The sequence below is a fragment of the Alligator mississippiensis genome, chromosome 11, assembly GCF_030867095.1.
Source record: "Alligator mississippiensis isolate rAllMis1 chromosome 11, rAllMis1, whole genome shotgun sequence".
Taxonomy (NCBI): Eukaryota; Metazoa; Chordata; order Crocodylia; family Alligatoridae; genus Alligator; species Alligator mississippiensis.
In genome coordinates this window covers 57691165-57708189 of record NC_081834.1, presented here as the reverse complement: position 1 = coordinate 57708189, position 17025 = coordinate 57691165, and the positions used below count along the sequence as shown (strand labels likewise).

Genomic DNA, 17025 nt, shown 5'->3' with positions numbered 1-17025 from the left:
TTGGTCCTTGACTGTCACACACGCCCCCCCCCCCCCCCCCCCGCTGGGCACCCGCGCGGGGAGACAGGCGCAGCCTTGAAGCGCAGGCTACAGCCGCGGAGCTCAACCCGCACTTGTCTGCCCGCTCACCTTCCAGCCGGGACTTCGGGGGGGATTTTTTCCCCTTTATTCCACTTTCCCCAATCAAGGTGGGAGTCTTATTTGGAGGGAGGGTTGGTAAACGAAAAGATACAGCAATCTTATCTTATTTCTTAGCTGATCTGTACTTGGGAAGTGGGGGTTGATTGGTTAAATTAATGCCAACTCCTTGGAGAAAAAGTGTTGGTAAACATCACACAAAGCAAAGGTGCTTCTCCTCTCTGACAGTTCAGGGATTGGGATGTTATTAGGTCATTCACAAATTGGACAACAACAACAGCAAAAACATGGCATAGCCAGCAGCTGATTGGTCTTGGAAAACCATCAGAAAACCCCTTCAATTCCAACAGCGGTAATTATAGAGATCCAAACAAAATTAGCATGGATAAACCACCCCTAAACCAGGTGGTACTCAAGCATAAAATAAGTTGAATCCAGCACAGGATGAAATGGGGGTGTTTGGGAAGCCCCCGGAGGGTACTCTGCAGCAGCGTGGAGAAGTGGGACTATTCATCTGTGCGCTGGTAGCACTTCTGGTTTCACCACTGGCAGTTCTGGGCTTGGCGACTGCCACCGCTCCCCACTCCCACTTGCTGACTAGCTGTTGGGGGTACACGAGCCCGAAAAGCTTGAAAACCCCTGCACTACAATTTTCTATATAGAAGTGGGAACTCTCCCTTGCTTCTTGTGCCAGTTTCTGGGGATGCAGGTCAGCAACCAGGTTGTGATCTGTAAGCACCTGTACTTTGTGCCATGGCTCTTCAAAGCGTTGCCACCACTTCCCAAAAGGCACTCTAACACCCATGAGTTCATTGGTCAGGATCTCAAGATTTCTTTTCTGCTCAAGTGGGTTTGCAGGAAAAGAAGAGGCAAGGATGCAGGATTTGGTCTGGGCCTTGCCATTGCAAGAGCACCACACATATTACAGTGCCGGATGCATCCCTTTCTACCACAAAGACAAGATTGAATCTGGATGAGCTAGCAAATCGGCAGGGGTGAAGGCCCTTTTCAGATATTCAAAGGCTCGCTAGGCTGCCACAGTCCAGTAAAACTGGAGGTTTTTACTTAGTGGAGTGGGGAGAGGGCTAGCAATAGATAGCAATAAACCTGACACAGGCTGCCAGATGTGGAAAGTGCAGCTGGGCTCCAAATCACCACCTCCAACTTCACCCTGCTCAGCTACAATTTAGGTCTCTGGACTCTGAACCAAGATGAGAGAAATCAAAAGAGAAGATCTACTGGCTTTATCCCTCCTGGTGGGAATGCCACTATCGAATAGGAACTGGAGCCTAACATGGTATTTGTATGGTTAAGGGTTTGCAGGCCAAGCCCTACGAGGAGAGACTAGAGAAACTGGACCTTTTCAGCCTCCGCAAGAGAAGGTTGAGAGGCGACCTTGTGGCTGCCTATAAGTTCATCACCGGGGCACAGAAGGGAATTGGTGAGGTTTTATTCACCAAGGCGCCCCCGGGGGTTACAAGAAATAATGGCCACAAGCTAGCAGAGAGCAGATTTAGACTGGACATTAGGAAGAACTTCTTCACAGTTCGAGTGGCCAAGGTCTGGAACGGGCTCCCAAGGGAGGTGGTGCTCTCCCCTCCCCTGGGGGTCTTCAAGAGGAGGTTAGATAGGCATGTAGCTGGGGTCATCTAGACCCAGCACTCTTTCCTGCCTATGCAGGGGGCCGGACTCGATGATCTATTGAGGTCCCTTCCGACCCTAACATCTATGGATCTATGGCTGTGGCCGTGGGTGTAAGTGGAGGCCTAACTTCATCAGCAGGGTCTCAGTTGGACTCTCCCATGTTCCCATTTACTTGATGGAGCTGCTCTGGGACAGAAGCAGACATTTGGCCTTTCTCTTTGCAGCAAATGAGGCTGGCTGTACTTCACGAGGCATGACCCATTTTGGCTAGTGAGGGCCTTAGTGGACTTAGGGGCCTCCCTATGCTCCTATTCAACCCTGTTCAGGGCCCTGACAACATATGCTGATGCATCTACTTTTGTAACACCCCACTCTCTTCTCCATGGGGTGGCAGTAGAAGTTTCTTGAAGACCCCCATCGGCATGTGCAGGCCTGGGAAAAGGGTGATGCGGTGAGGAGGAAAGGCATGGTTAGGGTGGAAGGCAGGGAACGATTCCCTAGGAATAATGTCCTCCTTGCAACTCTAGAGCCTCACAAACAAGAATCTTGGGACCAGGAGGGAAGTTGGAGCTGGGCCAAAGACAAGTCCCCGAGTGTCATTTGGAGCCAGCTGTCCTGGGGAGGACACCAATTGCGAAGGCATTTCTTCTCCCCATGGGAGCACTGACTGCTTTTAGAGAATGATGGGGATGGCCCAGGCTTTAAGGCTGATGCAAAGATCATCTCTCAGGTTCCCCCAGCATCTGGGCTGGTCTCTGTGTGAGGTGTTGCCTCTTAACCCTTCACCTGCATCGAACCTGGGAGGCCAACCTCTGTGTCTTTTGGGTTCTACAGTGCCCTGGCAGGGCTGAAAGAAGAGTGAACTGTTGCTGCAATGCACGAGCATGAGACTGCTTCCCTGGATATATACACTGGTGGATGCTGAGCAGGTATACACCCTCAATCCCTTCCTGTGTTGCTGGCAGAATTATGGACACTCCTGGATATGAATGCACTGATGCTGGGCCAGTTTGGAGGAGTGGAGGAAGCACTTCCCACACTCTGAGCACTGATGTAGCTTCTCCCCCATGTGGATAATCTGGTGTTGGGCCAGGTCGGAAAATTGCTTGAAGCTTTTCGCACATTCTGAGCACCGATGTGGTTTCTCCTCCATGTGGATAAGATGATGCCGGGCCAGGTGAGAGGATCGGTTGAAGCTTTTCCCACACTCCAAGCAATGATATGGTTTCTCTCCTGCGTGGATACCCTGGTGCCGGGCCAGGTCAGAGAACTGCTTGAAGCTTTTCCCACACTCTGAGCACCGATGTGGTTTCTCCCCCATGTGGATAACCTGGTGTCTGGTCAGGTAGGAGGATGTGGTGAAGCACTTCCCACACTCCGAACACTGATATGACTTTTCCCCCATGTGGATACGCTGGTGCTGGACCAGGCTGAAGGATCGGTTGAAGCTTTTCCCACATTCTGAGCACTGATGTGGCTTCTCCCCTGTGTGGATCAGCTGGTGCTGGGCCAGGTTACAGGATCGGTTGAAGCTTTTCCCACACTCCAAGCAATGATATGGTTTCTCCCCTGTGTGGATAAGCTGGTGCCGGGCCAGGTCAGAGGACTGTTTGAAGCTTTTCCCACACTCCAAGCAATTATATGTTTTCTCCCCCGTATGGATAACCTGGTGCCGGGCCAGGTCAGAGGACTGCTTGAAGCTTTTCCCACACTCCGAGCACCAGTGTGGTCTCTCCCCAGTGTGGATGAGCCGGTGTTTGGTCAGGTTGGACAACAGGATGAAGCTCTTCCCACACTCCAAGCACTGATGTAATTTCTCCCCCATGTGCATAAGATGGTGCCGGGCCAGGCTGGAGGATCGGGTGAAGCTTTTCTCACATTCCGAGCACTGATGTGGCCTCTTCCCTGTGTGGATCATCTGATGCTGGGCCAGGTTACAGGATCGATTGAAGCTTTTCCCACACACAGAGCACTGATGTGGCTTCTCCCCCGTGTGGATAATCTGGTGCCGGGCCAGGTCAGAGGATTGCTTGAAGCTTTTCCCACACTCTGAGCACCAATGTGTTTTCTCCCCTGTGTGGACGAACTGGTGTTTGGTCAGGTAGAAGGATGTGGTGAAGCTCTCCCCACACTCCGAGCACTGATGTGACTTCTCCCCTGTGTGGATCAGCTGGTGCTGGGCCAGGCTGGAGGATCGGTCGAAGTTTTTCCCACATTCCGAGCACTGATACAGCTTCTTCCCTGTGTGGATTAGCTGGTGTTGGGCCAGATTACAGGATCGGTTGAAGCTTTTCCCACATTCTGAGCACTGATATGGCTTCTTCCCTGTGTGGATTAGCTGGTGCTGGGTCAGGTTACAGGATCGGTTGAAGCTTTTCCCACATTCGAAGCAATGATATGGTTTCTCCCCTGTGTGGATAATCTGGTGCCGGGCCAAGTCAGAAGACTGCTTGAAGCTTTTCCCACACTCCAGGCACTGATGTGGTTTCTCCCCCGTGTGGATGAGCCGGTGTTTAGTCAGGTTGGACGAAAGGATGAAGCTCTTCCCACACTCCGAGCACTGATGTGACTTCTTCCTTGTGTGCATGTACCAGTGCCTGGCCAGGTTGGAGAGCTGCCTTAATCTCTTCCCACGCTTGGTGCAATGGTGCCACACACTCTGATGCTGGGATAGGTCTTGCCAGCAGATAAAGTTCTTCCTGCACTCAGTGCAGCAGCATGTCTTCCTGCCTTGGTGGATGTGCCTGTGCTGAGACAGGGAGAAAAAAAAAAAGGGTGAATGTCTTGCCATACTTGACACAGCTGTGCCTGACGCTTCCCCCTCTGCACATGTAGGTGCTTGACCAGGTCTGTGGGGCACACAAAGCTCTTCCCCCATTTGGTGAAGTGCTGGGGTAGCTCTCCAGAATGCATCTGGTGGTGAGCAATGTGGGTATAGAGGTAGGTGAAGCTCTTCCTACATTTGGTGTATACATAGGGCTTCTCCCCAGTGCAGTTTATCTTGTGAAGAGCCAGGACCGATGGGCACTTAAAAGGTTTTCCTGACCTGGGGTAGGGGTGGGCTCTGTGCCTGTGCTGGGCAGTGAGCTCCTGCTTCTGAGACCCTTCCCACGGCCTTGGCTCGGATATAGTGTCTCTTTCCAGTGGCTCCTTAGGTCTCTCAGCTCCACACAGCTACAACCCAACACTCCCTGCACCCAGAGCTCTTTCTGGGTTCTGCCCCTTCTCCACTCTCACACTCAAGAGGAGATGGTACCTGGTTCATTGCTACATTCTCCATCTGCTTTTGGAGCCTCCCCTGACTCTTGTGCCATTGCTCCTTCTCAGGTCTCAGGGAGTCCATCTCACCCAAACTCCCTGGGGAAGCCTGTGCTGGCTCCAGATCTGCAGACCCTTCTGCAGTAGGCTGCTCCTCAGCTCTGCTCAGCATCTGGACACCTCCTACATGGGGAACAGAAACTCCAGATTAGTCCCTGCCCTGCTGCCAGAGGGCAAATCCTGCTACTCCTTCTGCTAGGATGGGCCTCAGAGCAAGCCTGGACCTTGGCACTTGTGTTTCCTCAAGAAAACAAGGTCTTCCTGCTAAAACCTCCAGTGCTGGGGGTGAGGGAGAGGCAGGTCCCTGTGCTGGATTAATGTTCCCTAGTCAGTGGAGTTCAGAACCAGACTCTCAGAGTTTCTGGCCCAGCTGTCCATGCCATCACCTCAGGCCCTGCTAAGACAAGCACATGTGGGACATGCATGTTAGGGCAGTGCCTGAATAGCTTCATGGTCTAATGGATTAAGCATGAGGGGAGGACGTAGACCTGTGGCTCTCTTCTGAGAGAAGCAGGGCTGTACTTCCTGCCTGCCTCCAGGGAAAGATCTTGTGCAGGGAATGCACCCATGGAGCTTTCCTCTGCTGACAGGTCTCAGGTGGCCTCCATGTCCCAGGAGTCTTCAAAGGGTCTAAAGCCTTAGCATGAATCTGAACCTGGACTCTGTGCTGAATCTCAGGCTCTGTGACACTTAAGGCCCCAGACAGGAAACAGGAAGGGGACAATTCTGATGCAAACCATGGGTGATTCACTTCCCGCCCCCCAACAACCTGAAATCTTATGAATCCCAACCATGGATTCAATATAGACCTTGGATCTGACACATTACAACCTACCAGACATCTGATTCACAGGGTACCTGCCAGACATGACCTCTTACACTTCCCTCCCCCCTTTCTCCCCTCCCCTCCCTACTTTTCTGCCCTTTGTCTTCCTGATTTCCAGCCATTTCCTTTTTCAAAGACCATCTGTTTTCTACCTTGTATTACCAGGACTGTAGAGTCTTCCAGACTCACCTTTGGATTTCCCCCCTTCCCTCCCTGCTTTACTTTTTGTTTTCCTAATCTCTACCTATTTACATGCTCACTGACAACTTGTCATGCTTTTAGCTTCTCTCATTCCTTGGAGTTTCAGAACAGCAGAGACTTCCTATTCCTGAAGAAGGGTAATTGTGCCCAAAAGCTTGCCAAGAGCTTTTTTCTAACTACTCAGTTGGTCTAATAAAATATACCAAATTTCTCAATGAACCTTGCCTGCCTATGTCCTTAGATCAACATGACTACAACCAAAAACCCAGCAGAGAGTGGGAACAACACCTGCCTGGACACATTACAACATAATACACTGTGTTTGAGGTCAGTACCCTGGAACAGCAGCACAGGACAAACCTGCCATTTCCAGGTCCCCCTGGCATTCTGGAGCTTTACTGAGAGCAGAGTGAGGTGGAGGGGACAACCACAACTCACCTGGCAGCAGGTCCTGTGATCTTGAGATTTCCCCACTGTCCTCATCATCACAAACCCAGAGCTCCACCTGCCCTTGCTGGATGCTGCAGATTAAGGCAGGTGTGGGACCTCGATATCCTGTTTGGGGCAGCAGTTAAAGAAGGTTTGTGACTAGATACTAAATGCAGAATAATCAACCTGGACTTGGGGAATGGATCCAATGAATTCATGGTTTCTACTAGGGCTTTGATGGATAAGGGAGAATAGGCATTTACAATGAAAGAGAAGGCTCTGCAGGGAGAGGCTTCAAGAGATGATGGTCCTTGTCACCTAGGTGGTAGGGCAGGGGCAGGCAATTATTAAGGGTGGAGGGCCACTTACTGAGTTTAGCAAGCCATCGAGGACCACATGACAGGCACCCAGGGGCAGATTAATATTAATTTTCTAAATATTTTAGGGGCCCCGCAGGTCAGATAGAATGCCCTGGTGGGCCGCATTTTGCCCACCCCTGTGGTAGAGGGATAGTCGTAGGAAACAAAGCACAAACCATTCCCGATTTAAAAAGAGCACTAAACTGACAAGAGTCACCAGGGACAGGTGTGGAGATGCAGTGATCCAAGATGTACTAGGGAGCAGAAACAAAGCTTCTACTGTTTTCAGAGTACCAAAAAGAAGAGATATTGGACACATTTATGGATGGGTAACATTTATCTTATCAGTGTAATTCCAGGAAAAAGTGTGAAAATGAGCTTAGGAAAGGTTTAAAGCAAGGCAGTGAAAAGCATACATGACAGGTGGATGACGAGACTTTTTTTGGGGAGAGAAAGTAATTCATCATCTCCAGGGACAGGAAAGAATGATTTCATAATAACTATAGCTGCAACTGAGCAATCGTTCCATCCATTGGGAGGATCAGACCAGGAGGAGGGATGATGAGTGCACAGGTTGGCAAATATTACAGGATTTAACACGAAGTTCCTGGGAGTCATGGATATGGACAAAAGAAGGCAGAAGGAGACATTTCACAGCATGTGAAAGCCATAATACGGAAATAGAATGATAGAATCATAGAACCGGAAGGGACCTGGAAGCTCATCAAGTCTGGTCCCCTGCCAAAGGCAGGAGGTTAATGAGCTCAAACTAGCTCAACGAGGTGCTTATGCAGCCTCCTCCAGAACACCTCCATGGATGGCGACCACCTCTACTGGGAGTGTTTTCCAAGTTCTCGTTACCCTTATATAGAAGAAGTTCTTCCATATGCCCAGTCTAAATCTATTAGTTTGTGCCCACTGGTCCTCATCCTTCCAAGAGGTGCCTTCCTGAAGAGTTCCTCCCCCAGATCTTGGTGTTCCCCCCTGACATATTTGTAGGTGGCTATCATGTCACCTCTCAGCCTGCTCTTACTCAGGCTGAACAAGCCTAGTTCTCCTCATAGGGCCTATTCTGTAGGCCCCTGCTCGTGCGGGTAGCCCTTCTCTGTACTCTCTCAAGCTTATCCACATTCTTCTTGAAGTGTGGTGCCCAAAACTGAGCATAGTACTCCAACTGCAACTTCACCAGCGCCAAGTAGAGAGGGAGAAGCACCTCTCTGGATCTGTTGGCAACATATCAACTGATGCACACCAGCTTCCTAGTCCCCCTGCTGGCAACCTCATTGCAACGTTGGCTCATATTCATTTTCTGATCGACTGTGACCCCCAGATCCCATTCGGAAGCTGTGCCAGCCAATGCCTATCCTATAGTTATGGTGAAGGTTCTTCCTACCCAGATGAAGGGCCCGGCGCTTTTCCCTGTTGAACCTCATCTGATTCCGATCACCCCTAGCCCCGTCTAGGTCATCCTGGATCCTTACCCTATCCTCTGGTATTCTTGCAATTCCCCACAGCTTGGTATGGTTGGCAAATTTAATCATAGAGCATTCCACTCTCTCATCCTAGTTGTTAATAAGTATGTTAAAAAGCACAGGTCCAAGCACTGATCCCTGTGGGACATCAGTGGAGCCAGCCCTCCAGGATGAGGCCATCCCACCAATGACAACTCTCTGGGACTGGCCTCTAAGCTAGTTGTCCACCCACCTCACTGTAGATTGGTCCAGGCCAGTACCCTCCAGTTTAAATGAGAGAATTTCATGGGAGACAGAGTCAAAGGCCTTACTGAAGTCTAAGTAGATGATGTCTACATCACATCCCTTGTTCAGCTGGTTAGCTGCCTGATCGTAAAAGGACACCAGGTTTGTTAGGCATGATCTACCCTCCACAAAGCTGTGCTGGCTGTTTCTTGATACCCTGTCAGTTACAAGTTTGTGATTGATGGCCTCCTGAACAATTTTTTCAAAAGTTTTTCTTAGGACTGAAGTCAGACATCCCTCCTCCTTTTTCTTAAAGATGGGTACTACATTGATCCTCTTCCAGTCATCTGGGACCATTCCCGAGTTCCACGACTTTTCAAATATCTTTGCCAAAGGCCCTGCTAGGAGTTCAGCTAGTTCTTTTAGGACTCTTGGATGTAGGTCATCTGGTCCACCAGACTTGAAAATGCCCAATTGTTCTAAGAGGAACAATCACCAGGTCGGGGCTGATTTCATGTTGTCTGTTGACATCCAGATATTCCCTGGGCCTCTGGACAGGTGAACAGCTCTTGTTAGCTTTCTGGAATACCGACACAAAGTAACCATTTAGGAGCTCAGCCTTTTTGTTGGGATCTGTTGTGAGCTGCCCCTCCGTATTCAGTAGGGGTCCCACAGTGGAGCTTGATTTTTTTCTTGCTCCCCATGTACCTGTAGGACTTTTTGTTGTCCTTAACTTCAGATGCTAGCTTGATCTTCATGTCTGCTTTGGCTTTCCGTATCTCATACCTGCAGAACCTGGTTATACAAGTTAACTTTTCTCCGGTTGCTGATCCTTTTTTCCATTGCTTATATGTATGCTTTTTTCTTTTTCAAGAGTTCTCCAATATCCCTGTTGAGCCAAGCAGGTCTCTTGGTTCCTTTCCTGCTTTTTGATCTCTTGGGAACAGCTGCTTTTTGGGTGGAGAGGATTGCTCCCTTGAGGAGGCACCATCGCTTCTTAACTCCCAAATCCACCAGGTGCTGGTCACAGAGGAACTTTCTAACTGGACTCCCGAGTTTGTTAAAGTCTGCCCTTCTGAAATCTAGGACCTCTGTTCTGCTAATTGAAATCCTACCCTTCTGGTGGATGGTGAACCTACTCAGTGAGGGGTCGCTGTCAGCCAGAGTACCACCAATCCTCAGGTCCCCTACCATGTCCTCCCCTTTGGTAAACACTGAGTCCAGAATGGCTTCCCCCCTAGTTGGTCCTTCGACAACTTGACAAGAACAGGTCATCAACAGCTGCCAAGAAATTGGCTGACCTGCTGGACCTGGCCAAATGGTCCCAACAGTTTCATAGTTTGTAGGGTCGGAAGGGACCTGAGCAGGTCATCAAGTCCGACCCCCTGCTACGGGCAGAAAAGAGTGCTGGGGTCAAACGACGCCGGCTATGTGTCTATGTAGCCTCCTTCTGAAGACCCCTAGGGTAGGAGCGAGCACCACCTCCCTTGGAAGTTGGTTTCAGATCCTAGCCGCCCTGACTGAAGCAGTGCCTCCTGATGTCTAGTCTGAATCTACTCTCCATCAACTTATGGCCATTATTCTTTGTTACTCCCCTTGTTACTTGTTAACAAATGTCAGGATAGTTGAAATCACCCATGTCAATCAGGTCTTTGGTGCTGGCTGCCTCAGACAGTTCCCTGGAGAATGCCTGATCATTCTCTTCTTGGAAGGGAGGCCTGTAGTAGACTCCCACCATGAGATCTCCCTCTCCTGAACCCCTCCGTTTCTTGACCCAAGGGTTTTGAGGGACCTCTCCCCACTATCAAACCTGACCTGCAGGGAGAGGTACCATTCCTTCACACAGAGGGCCACACCTCCTCCTTTTCTCCTAATGCAATCTTTCCTGTAGAGCCTGTAGCCATCGATATCCGCCGCCCAAGCATGTGTGTTGTCCCACCAGGTCTCTGTGAACCTGATGAGGTCAAAATCTTCGCCTAGCAGGAGAGCTAGCTCCTCCTGTTTATTGCCCATGTTTCTGGAATTCCCATAAAGACACCTGAGCTCCTCTCCAGTTGCCTCAAGTTTCCTGTCACCGTGCAAATGTCTCAGGGTGTTGGTGCTCATCTGGGTGTCCGCTACTTGGATGCCCTCTTCTGGGTCACTGTGGAAGGAGGATTCATGTACAGTAGTGTCTTTATATACAACAGTGGAACCTCCACCCTCTCCCCCAGTCTTGCCTAGTTTAAAACCCTCCTCAGCAAGTCAGCGATTCTCAGAGAAGAGCTTTCTCCCTCTGCCTATGAGGTGAATACCATCTCTTGCACGTAGATCACAGCTGAACCGTCTACAAAGATCAAGGAATCCGAAGCCTACGTGGTGACACCATCTCTGAAGCCTTTGGTTGACCTCCTGGATGCGCTCCTCCCTTCATCAGCCTCAGCCCCTGACTGGGACGGTTGAGGAGAAAACCACTTGTGCCCCTAGGTCCTTGAGCTTCAGCCCCCATGGTCTTGTAGTCACCCACGATTCTCCCAGGGCTGTTTCTCACCATGTCATTGGTGCTCACGTGGACAAGAAACATGGGGAAGTGGTCTGTAGGGCGGACTAACTTAGGCCTATATGGTCTTTGTTGAGCTGGAGAAAACATTTGAGCACTTTCCTAAAAAATCCTCTGAGGGAAAGGGAGGGAAAAGAAAGCATCAGAAAAGTAAACTGAACTAGTAAAAGCTAAGTACCTCAACCCTGCGTGCAAGCCAGAACCCCTGTATTAGAGGTCCTTTAGAAATGAAAACTGGTTTTTACTAGGTCCTGCAGCTAGCACACTTCTTTTTATCACAGTGATGGGCATCTGATCAGCAGAGGGATTTTAGGAAGGTCATAAGAAAACTTTTGAGAATGGCAGTGAGTTTGAGAGCACAGGTCTTAACGTAAATACAGCAAAGCCAGAGTCTCTGATCTATGGAGATGAAGGTATTAGGAAGGAATGTGGACAGAAACTTCCACTGACCCTTTAGTAGAAGTACCTCAGTTATATTATGTATACATGTCACTAGAGGAGGAGTTGAGGAAATGCATCATCCACCTATTGTAGCAGCAGAGGCTGATAAGACTATTAAACTTCTGCTGGGTCATAAGAAGAGAAGGGGGATTTAGATATCACAGAACTGAGCACGCTAGAATTGTTAAATGTGTGTGGAGAGGACACACTAGTGAAGAGAGCAGTGGGGAGGAAGTGGATTTTTATAGATTCATAGATTGCAAGGCTGGAAGGGACCTCGGAAGATCATTGGGTCCAGCTCCTTGCACCAAGCAGGAAAGATAACTGGGGGTCAGGTGACCCCAACAAAGTGACTGCCCAGTCTCCTCTTGAAGATTTCCAGGGTAGGTGGCTGCACCACCTCTGGAGGGAGCTTATTCCACAGTCTGGACATCCTGACTGTGAAGAAGTTTTTTCTAATGTTGAGCCTGAATCGATCTTCCAGGAGTTTGTGACCATTAATTCTGGTTTTCCCCTCGGGTGCCTTGGTGAACAGTTGCTCACCAAGCCCCTGATGTACTCCCCTAATGTAGCAATAAGCCGCTACCAGGTCCCCTCTCAGCTTTCTTTTCTTCAGGCTGAAGAGTCCCAGATCCCTCAGCCTTTCCTCCTATGGCTTGCCTTTTAAGACTCTGACCATACGGGTGGCTCTTCTTTGGACTCTCTCAGGCTTCTCCACATCCTTGTTAAAGTGCGGTGCCCAGAACTGGACGTAGTACTCCAGCTGTGGTCTCACCAGTGCCGAGTCAAGCAGAAGAATCACCTGTTTGGTTTTGCTGGCGATGCATCAGTTGATGCATGCCAGAGTATTATTTGCCCCACTAGCTACAGAACTGCACTACCAGCTCATATTCATACTGTGATCTATTGTTACCCCCAGGTCCCTTTCATTCATGGTGCTAGTCTGGTGCCACCAAGCCTGTAGGTGTGTTGGGGGTTGCTTGTCCCGAGGTGCAGCACTTTACATTTCTCGACGTTGAACTTCATCAGATTCCGGTCCACCCAACTGGCTAGCCTGTCTAAGCCCGCCTGTATCTGTAGCCTATCTTCAAGTGTGACCATGCTCCCCCATAACTTGGTGTTGTCCGTGACCTTGGCCAGCGAGCTCTTCACCCCCATATCCAATAAAGATGTTGAAGAGTACTGGACCAAGCACTGACCCCTGCGGGACACCGCTGCCCTGATTTAAACCACCAGCCAAAAGTTCACAAGGATAAGACTGTGGAAACAGGGAAATGACTACAAAACTCCAGAGTTCACATAGCTTCAGGGAGAAGCAAGAACCAGAGCTTTACCCAGGGAAACGAGGGCTTGGTAATTCTTCAGCATCTCATCCCGGTAAAGCACCTTGTCTTCATCTTCCAGGAGCTCCCACTCCTTCCGTGTGAAATACACAGCCATGTCCTCAAACACCTCCTGGAGCTGCAGTCACAAGTGTTATAGCATCAGTGTCTCTTCTTCCAGCCCCCACAGCCCTGTCTGGAATCACTCTGTACTACAAAACTAATTGCAATCTTAGCCACGACAGGTAAGGATTCAAAATTCCCCAGTCTTCAGCTGACGTGATATGGATGCAGCTCTGGATACAGGAGTTCATGTGTCAGCTTTAGCCCAGCTCACCGTATTCTATTTGCTCAGTCCATTGAGGTAGCCTGGGCAACATTTTTAGGGGCAGCAAGCCCCGGCTCCATGCACTGTGACCAGGCCTTCCCATGCCAGCACCCCTGGCTTTCTGCACTTGGGAGAGAGCTCATGCTAATGCCAGCTTGGTGTGCTTGCAGGCTTCATCACCACAGGCTTGATGCTCTTCAGGTCTCTCTGCTCCCCAGATTCTTTACAGAAGCCCTGACTCCTCCTGCTCTCTACCCCATCTGTAGTTTCAGTTTCATAGTTGGTAGGGTCAGAAAGGAGCTGAGCAGATCATCAAGTCCAACCCCCTGCCGTGGGCAGGAAAGAATGCTGGGGTCAAATGACCCCGGCAAGGTGTCTATCTAGCCTCCTTTTGAAGACCCCCAGGGTAGGAGCCAGCACCACTTTCCTTGGAAGTTGGTTCCAGATCCTAGCCTCCCTGACTATGTAGTGCTTCCTGATGTCTAGCCTGAACCTACTCTCACAGTTAGCTTGTGGCCGTTATTCCTAGTTACTCCTGGTAGTGCTCAGGGGAACAGGGACTCTCCCGTTCCCCGCTGGTCCCCCCCTGGCAAGTTTATAGACGGCCACCACATCCCCTCTCAACCTTCTCTTGTGGAGGCTGAACAGGTTCAGGTCCCATAGCGTCTCCTTGTAGGGCCTGCCCTACTGCCCCCTGACCATGTGAGTGGCCCTCCTCTGGACCCTCTAAATGCTGTCCACATCCCTCCTGAAGTACGGTGCCCAGAACTGGACACAGTACTCCAACTGCGGCGTGAACAACGTCACATAGAGGGGGAGGATCACCTCCTTGGACCTGCTCGTGATGCATATGTGGATGCATGACAAGTTGCAGTTAGCCTTCCTGTACTCCCAACTACAACTGAACCTGATGCCCTGCTCACCTCCAAGCTCTCCTCCTGCTTTGGGGGCCTGCTCTGCCCCTTCTGCACTTGGCCTGGCTCAGGTGTCAGGGAGCTCCTCTCCCCCAGTCTTCCTGGGGAAGTCCTCTGCAGTTCCAGGTTTACAGGTCCCTCCTCAGGAAGCTGCTGCTGCTCAACTCTGCTCAGGGTCCCAGCACCTTAGGGGTGGGGAAGAAAATACAAAGGTTAGCCTTGGTGCTGCTGGCACGAGGAATGCCCTGCTAGTCTCCAGTACCGGCCTGGGACTGAAGCAAATAGAGACTTCAGCGTGTGGAAGAGGGGGGAAGAAGGAAGACTCAAAATCCCTCAGCTCTTTCTAACAGACCTCCAGAGGCATGAGGCTGGAGATGAGCCCCAGTAACTGTCCCAGCATGGGGTGGTGATCACAGCACCCCGCCAGAGCCTACAGAGACATCACTCCCTGGGAAAGAAGCTTGAGGGATGTTGGGGTTGTATCAGTATCCACGTTAAGGGGAGTGGGGGGGGAGAATACAAGGTCAGTCTTCTAGAGGGCATGTGAAATGTTTCCAGGGCTACTGGGAGAACAAAAAACACTGATCTGTTGGAGCACTGACTCCATCAAAGTGTTCTGGCAGAGATTTCTCCACTGAGGGACAGTGCCTCCTGTTGCAGGAAAGGGGAGAGCCACTGCTCCTTACCTGCACCTGAGGAAGGGCCTCGTCTGGGGCACCAGCCCGAGGAGCTTTCATCTGCTGACAACTCCCAGGTCTCCTCCGTTTCAGGGGAATCTGCAGCAGGAGAGAGCCCTGGGTTAACTGTACCTGAACCAGCCAGAGGCCACTAGGGAGTCTTATTTCCCCAGATTACCTGCACCAGCCCCTTATTGAGCACAAAGGGCTCATGGGGGCATGAGAAAGGAGCCAGTGAACATTGACTATTGGAATATGAAGTACATCACTGATTTTTACCATGGCAGCACAACAAAGCCCAAGCAAGATAAAGCCTGTCTGTGCTGGGTACTGCATACGTGCAGTGAGACAAATCAGGGTCCTCAGCCTGGGAGCTGTTCACTCACAGGGATTAGAGCTCTGTCCCATCCCAGCCCTGTGGTTATGGATATTGTAGCTCTGTCATGGGCAGGAGCAGACATTTGACCCTCTTCCCCTGCATGCAAAACAGCCACTCAGGCACCCAGATCCACGTGGAGGCCTCCATCCTGTAACTCACCTGACTCCTGGTGGGGTAAGGGCTCCTCTCTGGAGACAAAAGGTGGCTTGTCCCCATGCCCTGGGGTTTCCCCCTGTCCTGCCTCCTCCAGGGACCTGTTCCCATGATGGGCCTTCGGCGGCTCCAGCCAGGAATCACCAGGGTCCTGCCGTGCCCCAGCGGGCTGCACCTTGTGTGAGGATACCGCCCTGATCTTCACACTCGTCGTGATCTACGAATGAGATAAATATGTCATTGCAGGGCCAGGATCTGGGAGAGACGGGGCTGGGAGGGAACACTGTGCAGGCGCATGGAGATGGGAACACCCTCACCTGGAGATTTTCGTCCTCGTCCTGCCCCAGCTGGAACCCCTCGGCCAGGGCCACAGCATCCGCACAGGTCTCCACGCCGCACCCCCACTCCCAGCTCTGCATCTCCTGGGGCAGGATGGCCAGGAACTGCTCCAGCACCACCAGCTCCAGGATCTGCTCCTTGCTGCGGCGCTGGGGCTCCAGCCAGCGCTGGCACAGCTCCCACAGGCGGCTGCACACCTCCCACGGCCCCGCGCCTTCCAGGTAGCGAAGGCCCCGGAAGCGCTGGCGCCAGGTCTCTGGGGTGGGGAGGTCGCGCCCCGCTGCCAGCTGAGGGGTCTCCAAGGGCATCTCGGCCTCCGAAGGGGGCTGCACGGCCTGCATCGCCTCCCGCCCCTGCACCTCCCGCCGCCGCTGCTTTACCGCCTGCGGGGCCGACCGACCGCGCCCCTGGTCCCGACCTGGGCCACGCGAGGGACTTGTCCTGCCCGCTCCGCTCCGCACCTGCCCGCAGACCTCCTGCGTCTGCTTCCCGGCTTCACTTCAGGCTGCCCCAGGGCTGCAGGGAAGGGCCAGGCTCCAGCACCCCCGCCTCCCCAGGAGAGGCCTCACCCCGCGGGGGCTGCGCTCTCACCGCCGGGCTGCCCACAGCGGGAAAGGAGGCAGCGCCGACCTCACCACGTGATGGGAGACCCTGGCCGCGACCGTCCCCACTCGGCACCCTCCGAGCCGCCCTCGCTTCCCCTCCTGCCCCGCACCACCGGGCTGGCTCCAGGAGCCCCAACCAGGGCTCCCCACCGCCCCCCGCCCGGCCCCGGCCTCGCCCCGCACAGACGTGACACGACCCCGCCCCGCCCCCGTCGACGGCGACCGCCCCAAGCAGCAGACAAGGCAGAACCCCGCCCCGCCGCGAGGGCTCCTGGGAGCGGAGCGCAAGCCCCGCCCCCCGCTCTAGCAGCCCCGCCCCTGCGCTAACCCTTTGGTGGCCGCTGGCGGCGCAGGGCCCCGCTGGGCTTCGGCCTCACCCGGGGAGCTGTCCCTCCCCGCCCCGCCCCGCCCCCCCGGCCTCGGTTTACCCCTTGCTGCTGAGCTCTGTGTGGTGCCCCCCCCCGCCAGCCCCTGCCTGTTTCCCAGCGCCGCCCACCCGCGAGCCCGAGTCCCGCCGCGCCCCAGCTCCTCCGTGTACCTCTGAGATCCAGCGCCTGTTCTCTGTGCCAAGCTCTGGACAAAGCCCACCATGTCTGCCAACTATGTAATTCATTAATTACGAATCACCAATGAAGTGATCCTGATTCTGCGGGAAAAGATCATTCCTAAAAACTCAAAAGAAAAATTGTCGGTCGTCAGTGGGCGGCTCAGAGACA

General features: G+C 52.3%; 1 protein-coding gene across 2 annotated transcripts; it reads right to left on the bottom strand.

Moving 5' to 3' along the window:
• Positions 1-360: 360 nt before the first annotated feature.
• LOC102561969 (zinc finger protein 420) lies at positions 361-16931 on the bottom strand. Of its 2 annotated transcripts, none has more exons than XM_059714317.1 (8): positions 16848-16931; positions 15372-15582; positions 14843-14932; positions 14166-14341; positions 12927-13053; positions 6566-6682; positions 5039-5223; positions 361-4531 (listed from the first exon to the last, which is right to left on the bottom strand). In XM_059714317.1, exons 1-8 carry the CDS (start codon positions 16920-16922, stop codon positions 2750-2752), a joined length of 2763 nt encoding a protein of 920 aa, XP_059570300.1. In that variant the 5' UTR covers positions 16923-16931; the 3' UTR covers positions 361-2749. The 2 variants fall into 2 exon arrangements, with proteins under 2 accessions (XP_059570300.1, XP_014451241.2); XM_014595755.3 differs by lacking the exon at positions 16848-16931 and adding an exon at positions 15683-16455.
• Between the last annotated feature and the right edge of the window lie 94 nt (positions 16932-17025).